The sequence below is a fragment of the Prosopis cineraria genome, unplaced genomic scaffold, assembly GCF_029017545.1.
Source record: "Prosopis cineraria cultivar Desert tree isolate PC_DT_omini unplaced genomic scaffold, ASM2901754v1 PC11, whole genome shotgun sequence".
NCBI lineage: Eukaryota > Viridiplantae > Streptophyta > Magnoliopsida > Fabales > Fabaceae > Prosopis > Prosopis cineraria.
The window spans coordinates 11,950,893-11,965,034 of record NW_026555342.1 but is presented as its reverse complement, the minus strand read 5'-3'; the positions used below and the strand labels follow the sequence as shown (position 1 = coordinate 11,965,034).

Genomic DNA, 14,142 nt, shown 5'->3' with positions numbered 1-14,142 from the left:
GAGAAGTGTGAGCCACAAGCACGAGGATACCAGAAACCAAAAACAGTATGAGAAACCAAAGTCGAAAACATCATCTTTTCCACTAACCAGTAATTCACAGACACCCCCTGTCGTATTTAAGAAGCAGCAATGAATGATTGTTTTAAAAATACTAGAATATTCTCGCATGCGGCTAGGCTAGTCTTTGTGTAAAAATTTATTTTTTTGAGAAAAAAATATAATGTCTTTATGACAATGCTATATGCTGCCATGCTAGTTCATCTTTTATTTTTCAATTAACATGGCTTAATATAAGTTTTAAAATAACTCAAAATGGGAAGTTTATAGTTTGGGTCTGTCCTTGACCCCAAAAGGGGTGAAAAAAATTAAAGTGTATTTTTAGTTATTTAATTTTATATAAATTTTAATTTAATTTTTTAATTTTAAGAAAAATCTTTTCAATCATCTAACCTTAATATCTTTAGTTTTAAATGATTATTTTTTTGTGCCAATCATTATTATTTTTTTAAAAAATTAAACTTAATATGTCAATATGTGAGAATATTTTGTTAGTATTTTAAAGTTTAATATATAATTTTTTTGGGATGAAACTAATGGTGTTAAGGGTAAAAAAATAAAAAAATACTTTATAAAATTAAGAGATTAAAATAAATTTTTATATAAAATTAAAATACTAAATAGACTACACTTTAACCAAAAAAAAAAAAAATCACTTGTTTTGTCTGCAGCTGTGTCTGGCTGGACTTATCAGCTCAATTTGTTTTGTATTGGGACTCATGATATTTGAATATATGATATTATTATATTTATATTATTGATTAATTGGTAACTAAATTATTTATTTTAAAAGCTGTTAATATTATAAAATGAGACTGTACCAATAAGCCATCTAAATTATCTATTCTCCTTTGTGATTCCACTTTTATTGATGTCCTCAACGGGACATTTATTCTTCTTATAAAATTGGTTATTCATTTTATTGGTCACTTTTAAAATTAAATTATTTTTCTATTTTCTATTCATTTATATTATTTTAAAAAATAATTTTAAATGTTTCATGTAAATTACATCCATATTAATCAATATTTATAGTGCATAAAAATATTAGTATTATTTATCTCACCAAAAATAATATTATTGTTATCATAATACTCCTTCCATCCTAAATTATAAAATACTTTTAAAACAATTAAACTTTTTAAAAAGATTAATGTTTTATTAAATATGCTTGTTTTAATATTACTCTTTTATTTATATTTAATTTTGGTTATTTTTTCTTTAAAATATAGTAAATGAAGTATTTTTTGAAAGTTTATATTTTTATTTTAAGAATAAAATTTTTAAGTGTTTTTAATAAAATTTATTGATATACTCTCTCTATTAAAAAATATAAAGTATTTTTAATTAAATTTTACTTTAATAAAATAGTTATCTACTTTTAAACTAATCTTTTTTTTATATTTATTTTTATTAAATATCTTACAATAAATAAAAAATTATTATTAATAGTGATACTTTTTAAAAAAATAATGATTGCATTTTTAAAAAATAAAAATGCTTCACATTTTTTTTACATTTAATTATTTAAAAAATATTTTATATTTTAAATGAAAGAAATATAAAATTTTATATAAAAATGTTTTATAATTTAAAATAAAAAGTGTGTATATATATTAAATATAAGTACAAATTCATGCGAGGTTCTCATGGAAGCGAGTCCATTTCTAAAACAAACTGTGAAGCTGACACTCTGATGCCGCGAATCGCCGTCATCGACGGCTTTCCTCTTAGTTACCGCCAAAACGGAAAACGAAAACCCGTTTACAATTGCGCAGTTGTTTCACTGTTTGACTTTCAAAAGCCTTGAAACGTGAACTACACGTACGAGTCTCTTCAAGCGTGTCACACGCGTGCAAAATAATCGCTGGCATAAGGCGGTGGTAGTTTTCCAGCATCGCGGAAAGGTGTTGATGGCGTTAATGCGGGTAGCGCAGCCCCCATCTGAGTTCATTTTTATGGTGGGGTCTACTCTCTCTCTCAATCTGTGCAGAGACAGCTATTACTGAGCCTGCCATAATCCCCACCAACTTTGAATCCCCTCATTCATGGCTTCTCTGTGCTTGCTCTCTTCCTTTTTCCCTCCTTTTCTTTCCTACACCCACTTCTGAATCATCTTCAATGCCATTTGCATTTTCACAAGTTTTTGTTTGTTGGGAACCTACTCTTTGATTTTGCGTTAACTTGCTGAGTGGTTTGGTTTCCCCTTGTGGGTTTTGTCAAGGGGTGGGCATGAAGGAAATGGTGTTGCTTAAGCTTAGTTTCAATCACTTCATTCTCGTGCAGCTGTTTTTTCTGGCTACCGGTAGGTGCTTTACGCTTGAATTCTGGCTTGGTTGCTGGGTTTTCTTCAAATTCTCGTAATTTGTAAGATTTCTGAAGTGTTGGGCCATCTTTGTGTTGCTGTTTTTTGGCGAAAATTCAAGAGATGTGTTTTTGTTTCTGTTGGGAAGATTAGTGTTTCTTTAGTTTTCTTTCTTAGAAAGGCTCAGCATGAGTATGTGTCTGGAGCTCCTTGATGAAATATCATTTATTTCGAGTTACTTAAAGTTGAACTCTACTCACTTGCATTTTTAAACCGTTGTTTAATTCAATTTGTGGATTCGGATTTTTCCATGCCGTCATCTAATGTTGAACATGGTAAAGTGGGATTGTTTAGGAGTAAGCAGAGTTAGGGTTTGGAACATCGTTTTCCCAAACAGTCGAGAACACTTCTTTGTCTGTAGCTTCGCCATATCAACATATCAAGTGAGAGATCTTAATATTCATTCTTGGTTTTAACTTAGCTGCTATCACTACTGACTGACGATATGGTTGCCCATGCTCACTTAATTTAAGTTGAGAACTAGTTTTCATTAACATAAGCTATGCGAATAAGCAGCATTGTGAATGGCAGGTCTTAGGCAAAGCTGTTGCAGTACTGAACATTTGAACTGACCACTATCGCATTACAAGGTGGCTTTCTTGATCTAGTCTTCTTGTGCAGAGTTCATCTTCCAGAGTACCAGCCAAAACAAATTCATGAATGGCAGAGCCGGGCCCATGAGTTTGAAAACTTAGTAGTGATTACCTGACGGCACCCCCTTTTCCTCCAAAACTTCACCGCTAAATCAATTAGGGCCTCTGTTTTAATGATGGCTTTTAGCTGTTCTAGAGTTTGAGCGTGAACAGTTTAGCCTTATCATTTTGTCCTCTGCTTCAGCTCAGTGAAGTCTTCTTCTGGCAATTTATTCCCATAGATCTCATATCGAAGAAGTTACAGTGTCAATTATATTTAAGCATTGTGTTTTGTGCTGTTTAAAACATAAACTTATCACTATATATCTCTCTCATCTGGCCATTGGAAGGTTTAATTGGGTTGGCACATGAACCATTGAAATAGAAAAACAAACCATTATCTGGAAGGTTGTATTTGTGAGAATTAATTACAAATGAGTTGATGATATTTATCTATGCTGAAGAGACTAATATCTATGATTTAATTCAAGTGGAATTTTGCTTGTCCCTTTGCCTATAAGCTATGTTCTGACGCTCTGTTGTTCGCAAAATTCAGCTTTTAATTCATGGCTTGTATTATTTTGTAACTCTAAGACGGCAGAGAATATAAACATGTATGACTCTCTACAAATGAGTTTATGATTCTTTGTAAGTTATTTTTCCTTGCCAAATTGCCCTTGAGGATTAGACGTGAGAGAGAGAGAGAGAGAGAGAGAGAGAGAGATTTTTTCCCCCCCCTTACTCATGTTTGGTACAGGTGCCCATGAGCTGCATGGCATTATCTTAGATCGTAGTGAAGATCCTATACAATTGGATAGCCATGTGGGTTCCATGATCCTAAAATCCCACCTCTTGGTGCTCCGCAGCCTCTTCTTCCTCTCCTTGCTCCTTCACCATTAGTTCCATTCACCAATACCTCCATCCCAAAATTATCAGGTTCTTTTCTAAATTCTGCAGTGGTATTTTGGAATTCTAAGACTTGAATGGAAATTTCTGTTGCATCTTGCATTTGATTACCTATCTCTTGTTGCTTTATATGCGACTGTCTGTTGCAGGGTTTTGCACTTTGAACTTCACTGCTGCTGAAAATTTGATGAGTGTGACAGCAATTGATTGCTGGGAAAGTTTTGCACCACTTGTAGCTAATGTAATATGTTGTCCCCAGCTGGAAGCCACTCTCACTATTCTCATTGGGCAATCTAGCAAGTATTCAGACATGCTTGCCTTAAATAGGACTCTTGCTAAACATTGCCTATCAGATGTGAAACAGATTTTGATTGCCCAAGGTGCCAATCACAGTTTGACACAGATGTGTTCAATTCATTCTTTAAATCTCACTGAGGCATCTTGCCCAGTCAAAGACGTAAATGAGTTTCATGACGTAGTGGATACGTCTAAGCTTCTTGTTGCTTGTGAGAAAATTGATCCCATTAAAGAATGCTGTGATCAAATTTGTCAGAATGCTATATTAGAAGCAGCTACAAAAATTGCATCGAAAGGTTCTGATCTTTTGGGCTTAAATGGGCCACATGTCCTACCTGAGCACTCTACTCGGATCAATGATTGTCGAAGTATTGTGCTGCGGTGGCTTGCTAGTGAGCTTGATCCTTCTAATTCTAAGAAGATTCTGAGAGGACTATCTAATTGCAACGTTAACAAAGGTGAGCTAGAACAGAGTGTTATGTCATGTTGATACGCTAAAGATTATATAGATTTTGAGTTGGGGTGGATTCTCCAAACAAAAGGTGTAATTTGAGTACGCCATTGACTTTTGAAAACATATGAGATCAGCATCTAGAGAAAGATTGTTAGTGGGGTGTCATCATTCACTTGTGCTTGTGGATTGTTACGTTTCGGCTGATTGTCTTTTTCTGTCTGCTTTAAGCATATGCACAATGGTCATCATTTTGTGATTTTGGTAGATACCGGCTGGCTCATTAAATAGTTTCAATTGGTCTTATTACTGCTTTCAATGCCATTATGAGTTATGAATGTTATTGTATGGAGAGTTCAGCTCCCTGTAGTACTGAATTCCTTCACTTTGATCTTATACTGGCTTCTGCCGCAGTTTGCCCACTGGTTTTGCCTGACATGAGACATGTCGCTGAGGCTTGTAGAGATGGGGTAAAAAACAAGACATCCTGCTGTGATGCCATGGAAGTGTATGTGTCTCACTTGCAAAGGCAGAGTTTCATCACAAATTTACAAGCTTTGGATTGTGCAGAGGCTCTGGCTATGAAACTACAAAAATCAAACATTACCAAAGATGTTTATAGTCTCTGTCATGTAAGTCTCAAGGATTTCTCGCTTCAAGGTTAGTTTTAGCTCCCTATTTCAGTTGACTAGCAAAACAGAAAGACTCAATTCTTATATGCGCGCGTGTATTTTCATCTAATGGTCCTGTTTTTTTTCCTCTTTTCATTCTACCAATTCAACATGATGTGGAAGTCAACCATGTGGATGTTTCAGTTAATACTCAAGGTAACATATTCGAATTATAATGCAATATTACATGTGTTGGCAAAGTGATTGAAGTATTCAATTTTTTTCCCCAAACAGAGGCTGGTTGTTTGCTACCTAGCTTGCCTTCAGATTTAACGTTAGATACGACTGGGATTAGCTTCAATTGTGATCTAAATGACAATATTCCAGCGCCTTGGCCTTCTGCATCACAAGTGGCGACTTCAGCATGTAATAAAAGTATGTTTAAGACATTGAAAGTATAGATACTTTTTCTGGTTGGTTTTATTCCCCTTTAGAGAGGGAGAGAGGAGTAGACACGGAGAAGTCTTCTTGGAGGAGTTATAATTATTTCACAACTTTCTGGAGGAGTTTAAATTATTTCATAATTTTCTGTAATTTTTTTTAATTAATTTGTTAATTTTACTTTTTTGGATCTACAGCTGTCAACATTCCTGCCCTTCCTGCAGCAGCAAATGGTCAAAGTTGTAAGAGCACCTTGTCAACCAATTATTTATTCAGCAATCTAATAGAAGTCCTTAAACATAGCTCTTCCTGAAGCATTTGCTTGTTTGAAGTCCTGAATATTTCTTCTTCTTTTTGAATTGATAAGCCCTGAATATTTCAAATCTTATAATCAATTGTATGGTATTATAGATCTTAAAGAAAATACAAATTAAGATTGGAATTGTAAGCTGGCCTGGTCACTGGTCTAAATTCACAGTTTGGTCTTTGGAAGATAGCACTAATTTGAGTTTTGTCCCGGAAACGACGATGTACAAGTGAGTCCTTCATTTCCCTGATTTTAAAATCAATAATCTTTTGGTGAGCTATCAAAATGACTAAATCAAACCCAAATGATTCCAGGACTCAATTACATTTTTTTTTTCAAGGAACTAAACTGAAATAAGTGATGATTTAAAGACCAAAAATGTGAATTTAGCCTTTTATTAAGACCAGATCTTGATACAGACAGAGTTCAGTGGTCTTGTTTTTTCCATGCCTGCTTGACTTATTTTTGTGTTTTTGCAGGCCTCCAAAGTGATTATGTGCTGTGTCCTATGCTTTTCGCTTTCTCCCTGCTCCTTATGACACTCGGCTAATTACATGGGTTTTCTTCTTAATGCAGCCTTCTTAGTCGTTCAACTACAGTTATTTTTGGGTGAGTCTTAATCCAAAGGTTAATTGTCATCCAACTCTGACAGGTTTTGGTAATAGAAAATTAGTCCGCAGGGCAAAGAGGTCTGTTTCCGATATCGTTAATTCATGATTCTTGCATGCTTGTGTAATAAAATTGTGTATAGGAAGCTTAGGAGATTATAGGTTATACAGTAGCTTGTTGAAATTGAGATGCAAACCTGTATTGCAGTGGAAGAAGCTTTTTTAAGCGTCTATTAAGTATTATTGCCATCTTGTGAAGTGCAATATCTCAATGAGCTTACAAATTATTTCATATCCATGAATTTGATCTAGCCCCTTCAAAGGAGACAGGAGATGGTTAAAGTTTTCTAAGTGTATTGGTCATTTAAATTGGATCATCAGCAAAATGCGAATACGTATAGGGCCTACATATCATAATTACACTCATTTACGTTTTTTCTTACTGGTCTCTACCTCTCATTTACTTTTGTCCTCTCTAGAGGATCTGGACTGATTGGTTCTTAGTCAGAGGTGTTGTAAGATTTTGTTCAGGTTAAATTCTCTCAACATGTATTCTCCCACGTCGATGCATTTAAGAATTTACTGCTTAAGTGCTACCTAGAAGAAAGAAACTCATGTTTTAAGGATCACATGTCATGTCTTTAGGATTGTTTGTGGACAAGTGTAAATTTCTTTATGGGAAGTGAAGTCTATTGGGAGACCAAATGCATTACCTCCTAGAGGTTAAAAGACTTGCATGTGTTAGTCAAGGGAATGTCATGCAGGATTTAGTTGTGGCCGACCAAGCACATTTGTGAAATTGTGGATAGCATTGAAAGTGCCTATCTACAACTGTTTCCAGCTACTGATTGTACGCATTTACTGCTGGGAAGTGGTCACTGGTTATTGAGGAGAGAATTTATTTCGGATTTCATTTAATAATACAGAACAGTTGAATCTGAAATTCAGATTCATTTCAGCATTTTTTGGGGTTATGCATTCATTTCATGATTTCAGGATTCAAGTCTTGCTCTTGCCTTTTTATCCAGATCAAAAGACTTCTTTTTTTTCCCCAAATACAGAGTATTAGCATGTTTAGGCCGAAAAAAAAAACGTTGCATAATTTGATTTGTTGCTTCCGCACAAGGGTGCTTATTTTTAGGATATGGCCAATCTGCACAAGTAATTGAAGACAAATTGTGCTAGATGCAATCCTGTTATCCCACTAAAGGGGCAAATGATAATGAAATCTTAGCATATCACGACTTCTGGAATTTTAAACTTGTAAATCAAAGATTCATCCCATCACAAATCATCCGGCATATCTAATAAACTAATAAAATAGTGCCAATAATTCAACAAGTGTGATAACAAAACATAAAGATGACTCATAATGCTTCAATTCAGCTTGCCTTGGCATGATCTTATACTGTATAGTCAATGAATATAATATAAGAAAACATAACTTTATATCTCTATAGTTTATAATTTGTTTGCATTTTGTTATTGGTCATAGTAAGTTTTTTTTTGGTGTTTTTGGTCTTTGTACTTTTATTTTTTATTATTTTAGGTCCCTTCAGAAATAATGTAGAAGAACTTAGGAGGGATTTTTAAAAAAAAAAAAAAGTACATGGATCAAAAACATTGAAAAAAAGTATAGGAATTAATAATAAAATGTGAGTAAAATACTAAGATCTAAAGTTATATTTTTCCCTATAATATTCAAAGTTCTACTCTAATCTTTATATTTTGTGCTGGTTTATCTCGTTTTCATGAAAAACAATCTTGAAGTTATTAAGCAGGACATTGTTTCCCTATTATGTTCTTTTTGCCTTGTCTGTATTTGTATTTCTAATGAGAACTTGTTAGCTAATTTCTAAATTCCTTCTAATATTTTGGCAACATTTATGTTGTGATTTCCCTTTTTATTATATTATAAATTGATATTTTTATAAATAAAAAATAAATACGACAGAGATTAATACCCATAACTTAAATATAACCAAAAGAGAGAGAGGGAAGTAGCTATACTCTCTAGATAGTATCCATATTTGTTGTAGGATTGCAGATGATTTACAAGCCAAGTGGAAGCATCTTTTTATAAGCAGAAACAAGTATGCTAGGGTTTTAACTAAAAGATCTAGGTTGTGTCTAGTTCATTCTTCTGATCTTGACTTAACGTGACACCTTATATATGGGGTTGGCGCCCTTTTTGACGTAAATAATTATTCTGAGCTAATATAAGATTTCATCCTTCTCCTTCTTAAAAAAAAAAAAAAAGCTCTAAATTCCTAGAGGACATAACTATAGCAAGTTTCTTTTTCGAAAGCTTAAGTCTTGGAGAAGTAAAGAACATGCACACCAACCAACAGGTGTTGGTTTCAGTAGAATGAGCTATTATTGTTTAAGCACGATGTCTTGAATTCAAGTTCGCGTGAAATGTCAAAAAACATCTTTTAGAGAGCTACTCCCAAATTGAATATAACCATGCTCGAATCCGAGCAAGTTTTGGGAAGGGAAAAAAGGAGGGGGGGGGGGGTTGGGCATGTACACCATGAACTACAACGCACGCCAATTCCCCATAATTGTGGTGACATATGAGTTGAACAGAGGAGGAAGGCTCATCTTCTTCGTCCGAACAATCGCTTCCAGGATTTCAAGTGAAGCACAATCCTCTTCCTCATCCTCCTCATTCTGCTCCCAATCTTGACTTTGATCTTTGAGATTCTGACTCCCAAACATGACAAAGCCTTGCTCTGAGAATCTGCTCGCTCCAAGGCCTTGTAGATCAAGAACTGGGCTCTTCTGTGGATTCTCTCTTCTGGTTCTTCCTTCTCCATCTTTGAATAACCTGATGGTTTCTTCAATAAAATGGCCATATTCTGAGATGAAGATGTGCAGATGAAGACCACTTTGAAAGCAATATTTATAGGAGGGCATGATCAGTACTTATCAGTATTTTAATAAATCAGACAATAAATAAAATATTAGGAAATAAAAATAAATTATATGTTGAATGTATATTATCCCTCATATGAAAAATAAACACCTGTATCAAATACAAACTTCCTTAGAAAACATAGGCTTTTAACTTGTTTCTATCTGCTCAGAAGAGCCTGCATGAGATGTGTCAAACTCTATTGTTTAATTAACACGAATGATCTCATCCACAGCTATAAATTTTCCATCCTGAAGCTCAGGAAAAAGGAAAGTTTAAAGCTTAGGTTTTGTAGACTGTGACATATTTAGAAGTTGATTCATAATTTTGGTGCAAATTGCCATAAGATAGTGACACCATTTGCGTAAGCCTTGGTTAAGAATCTGTCTCAGACAGAGCATTATGTCCACAAACTTAGGATCATATAATTTATTTGGTTAAATTACAGCCGCATGCACTCGAGGTTGTTCAAATCAACGAGATTATTACGTGCAAAAGCCTGCTAATTTAAATAGAGTTAGGTCGTTTAGGACAATAATTGCAGCTTATTTATCGTATTCACTAATTTTATGCATATCAAATTGCAAGAAGGTGGAATTAACCATTGATGATAGGCCAAAACTAACTAATCAAACATGATACAATGTGTCAGAGATGTAGAGTTAGCTGTGCTAATAAATGTTTAGTGAATGGTACTAGATACAATAATAGTATATCACCGTCCCAGCCAGAAGAACTGCAAATATGCGTGTACATACAAACATGCGTTCAGGGAGAGGAATTGTTTATTGTTCAGAGGTTGGAGATATTTTTAATGCCTATTATTTAATTTTCAATAAACATTTTTTGAATACATTTTAGTTATTCAATTAGGGCTGCTTGAAATTATCAAAACTAGCTACTAGCAACTATTTTTTTATTAGATCATGATGGTACTTCAAACCCTTAAACCCCTATTGATACTTTTATTATCTGAGTTGGCATTTACAATGGGCTAAAAGGAAATAATAACTCTCATAATGTAGACTAATGATCAAAAGTAAATGTAAACACCGCAAAAATTTGTAATAAATGCCTCCTTCAATCTTTGCATGCAAACTTTTACATGAATCTGGATCAATGATTTGTAATGTCGGGGGATTATTTCCTCGTCTTACTTGGTGCGTCCCATATGGAGTATGGTTTTTTTCACTGCTCATTCATTCATTGAACCAGTTGCCAAATAAAAAAAATTATTCATTGACGAACGCAATTGCTTTCTTTTCTTGATGAGCGACCATTGCCCTATCATTGGGCCATGGTTTTGACAATTATATTTAGGAAGAATAGTCTCACAGCATGTGTTACTTCCCATCAAGGATGTTTGGGTGCTCTAGCCAAAACCCTGATCCAATGATATCACAGTGTTCTACAATGACTTTTCTATGACTCTCACGAGAATCATCATTCTCTTGATGCTCGGGAAACTTGCCTCCTTTGTTCCAGAAAACTGAGGATCCTTGTCTGAACAAGATGGGCAAACTATTATAGTCAGTTTCCAATTCCTCAAGTCTTTTTTGTAACTGAGCTCCTTTCAAACTATTCTGGGCATCTTTCTTGCTTTTCCCCAAAGCAACAAGCTTCCAGAAACAAGAGTTATACTGATTGTTGATGTGGCAGTCCACCTGCCTCCACGAAAGATAGTCATAGATAATCTCTCTTGATGGATAGCACACTGCTCTTCCATCAAAAGGAGGAGTGTATTTCAATTCTTTCTCCTCGAAAAAGTCTTTCCACCTCATTACATACATAGATGTGAAGAATGAAACCACAGCAGAAACAATTTCACTGGCTCTCCTTTGATATAGATTCGTACTTTGTTTCAAAATAAAGCTATGCTCATCGCCAACTCCATAGGCAAATACTACATCCGGCTGAAACTCTTCTAACACAGCCATTGCACTTGAGTTCATTAACCTGAGAGCTCTCTCATCATTAGGCTTCACAAATTCATGTGTTTCAGAAAGCTTGTGGAAATGACACCCATCAATTCTGACCACAATCCATGTGAATGGCATCAACTTAGCGTCAAATTCAAAGGACTTTACATACTCTGATTTTACATTATCAATCTCCTCTACAAACCCACCAAGCTCCTTTACTAGCGTACCCTGATCATTCCAAAATCTTCTACTAGCTATCTTCTGTGAATGCACCGTAACTATCTCTCTCCTTAGCCTCTTGATGGGATCACCATCCTCCTTGTACTTCACAATATCTTCCACTGCAGTTTTTGCAACAAATGAGCCTTGACGAAATATAGGCTCAAGGGTGGTATAGTTGAGATTGAACTCATCAAGCAAAAGATCATTTTTGTCATGTTTCTCAGTACCCTCCAGAAAATTTTGTGCCTCCCTTTCAGTCATTCCTCGTTTAACAAGATGCCAAATGCATTGATCATATTGATTCTTAACGTGACAGATAATTTTTCCTCCAAAAAAGGTATGCTTGAAGGACTTCGATAGATGCACAACTTATAACCCTTCCATGGAAGGAAGGAGGGTACTTTAATTCTTGTTGCGGGAAGGATTCACTCCACTTTCTTACATGCACAGAGGCAAAGAAGATGTGATTATGGATAAAACTTTACTAGCTCGCCTTTCATAGAATTTGGAGCTCTTCGTGAAGACAAAGCTGAATTCATCAATGAATCCATATGCCAGAACAATGTCTGCATACTCTTGAAGCACTGAAACAGCACAGGAGTTCATCAATTGCAGAGCCTTTTCATCTCATGGTTTCTCAAAATCATGAATTTTGGAGAGCCTTTCAAAGCCACGACCATTCATCCAAACAACAATCAGATTAGGAAACATACCTCATCTTCAACCTCAAATGACTTCACATACTCATATTTACTGTTTGCCATTAAACAGAACGATTGCTTTCTCCACTCAAGACAGTTATCTAATACCTCATAGGCAATATAGTTTGAAAGGGCTGAGAATCCAAATAACCATAAGAAATCAATTGCAAATGGACAAAATTCAAGGGATATATCTTAATTTGGCACATTGCCAAAACACAAAGAAAGTTCAGGGAATAGCATTAATTTGAGCTTCAATAGATGGGCGAGGCTGAAGAAGTAAAGATAAACAGCAACTCTTCAAAGTTTAACCTGAAAACATGCAAGTAAGAAGTGAGGCTTCAATACATGGGGATCCAGAAGACTTCACTCAATCTAAACAGCTAGCGAGCTTTGAATGGCCAATATTGGCCATGGCGGAACAAGGGAAAAGGGTAAAGTGGGAAAAAAGAGCAAGAGGCATCCAAATCTCTACACATTGGGGAATAGGGAGCCAAGGTTGGCCTCAAGCTTGAGCTTATGGAAGGACTAGCCTGTCCTAAAAGCCAAAAAGTAGGCCTTTAAATAGGTTTTAAGATTTGTAATGTTTAAATTTGTTTAAATTTAGTTTGATTCTTTCATCAAAATTCATCTGAGATTCAAAACACTAATCAAACCTAAACTTCATAGAGATAAGAATTTCTATTTAAAAATGACAAATTAATCAAAATACAGTACAAACTCCTCCTTCTGAGATCATAATATTTCACTTGGGCACCACTAAAATAAACTCACAGCAATTGTCATCCGTGAACCAGAGCACGCTAAAATTAATGGAAGTAAAGCAACTCAGTTTCAACTAGCAACTCCAGTTTGAACGATTAACATCAGATGGTAACTCAAAGCTCGAACTTGAAGGTTAAAAAGTAAAGCAACCAGGGCTCCAATCTTTACTGAAATTTATGCTTCAGCTAGTAACTCAGTTTCCTCGGAAATATATTTATTTGACTATTCTACCAACTCTTCGCAAATCAAAATCGAGATTTGTCACCCACAAATCAAACAAAAAGAAACTGATTGTGCCTGAAAATATAATATAGTTTATATATATAAAAAATAATCACGGAATCATAGAAGCAGAAAGTGGACAGCAAGCATAGCAGTAGAAACCAGAGCACGGTAAAAAGTGGAGAGGAAGCAAATCTCACTTACACGATCAAAGACCTAAGGGAGTGACTGTGGAGCTGAGGTCGTTTGAGCGAGATTGCCTGAGTGATTGAGACTGAGTGACTGAGATTAAGCGACACTTATGCCTCTCTGGATATGAATTACGAGCCTGGAAAGCTTATGGAGTGACGGACGAAGCAACGGTTGAGCCGTGCGGTGACAGAAGGAGCTGAGATTTGGTGAGATATGCGGAGTCGCCGGGTCGGAGAGCGAGAGAGACTCTCGTCCGGAGAATCGTGGGTGAGGAGCCGAGTGAGCGAGTAAGGAGAGCCGGGTCGTGTCGTGGTCGGTTCGGGTTCGGGCCCCATTAACATGAGAGTAAGGATTGGACCTAATTGGCACGTCCTGCCCTAAGTGAAAGAGCCAACGAGCCAGTGCATTAGCCCAATTTGTTTGGGTTTTTTTTTTTAAAATCAATGATTTTGCCAAAAGAAATATAAGATATTTTTTCTTGAAAAATACTTTTCTGATCCGCATCATTTGTTTGTGTGGCCTTACG

The 14,142-nt window shown here is 35.3% G+C and overlaps 1 protein-coding gene, 1 long non-coding RNA gene and 1 pseudogene across 4 annotated transcripts; 1 reads left to right on the top strand and 2 right to left on the bottom strand.

Annotated features, from left to right (window-relative positions):
- The first annotated feature begins 1,763 nt into the window (after nt 1-1,763).
- Nucleotides 1,764-7,636, top strand: LOC129285360 (uncharacterized GPI-anchored protein At1g61900-like). 3 transcript variants are annotated; one of them, XM_054921010.1, is made up of 8 exons: nt 1,769-2,362; nt 3,812-3,990; nt 4,110-4,715; nt 5,123-5,368; nt 5,494-5,535; nt 5,614-5,754; nt 5,958-6,002; nt 6,547-7,636. In XM_054921010.1, exons 3-8 carry the CDS (start codon nt 4,148-4,150, stop codon nt 6,615-6,617), a joined length of 1,113 nt encoding a protein of 370 aa, XP_054776985.1. In that variant the 5' UTR covers nt 1,769-2,362; nt 3,812-3,990; nt 4,110-4,147; the 3' UTR covers nt 6,618-7,636. The 3 variants fall into 3 exon arrangements, with proteins under 3 accessions (XP_054776983.1, XP_054776984.1, XP_054776985.1); XM_054921008.1 differs by lacking the exon at nt 3,812-3,990 and having other exon boundaries at nt 1,764-2,362; XM_054921009.1 differs by lacking the exon at nt 3,812-3,990 and having other exon boundaries at nt 1,767-2,362; nt 5,503-5,535.
- Nucleotides 7,637-9,051: 1,415 nt separating this feature from the next.
- Nucleotides 9,052-13,938, bottom strand: LOC129285361 (uncharacterized). The gene is made up of 2 exons (XR_008587170.1): nt 13,629-13,938; nt 9,052-9,536 (listed from the first exon to the last, which is right to left on the bottom strand). It is a non-coding gene; the product is annotated as an uncharacterized LOC129285361 (long non-coding RNA).
- LOC129285359 (tRNA(His) guanylyltransferase 2-like) lies at nt 10,529-13,754 on the bottom strand (annotated as a pseudogene).
- Nucleotides 13,939-14,142: the final 204 nt, after the last annotated feature.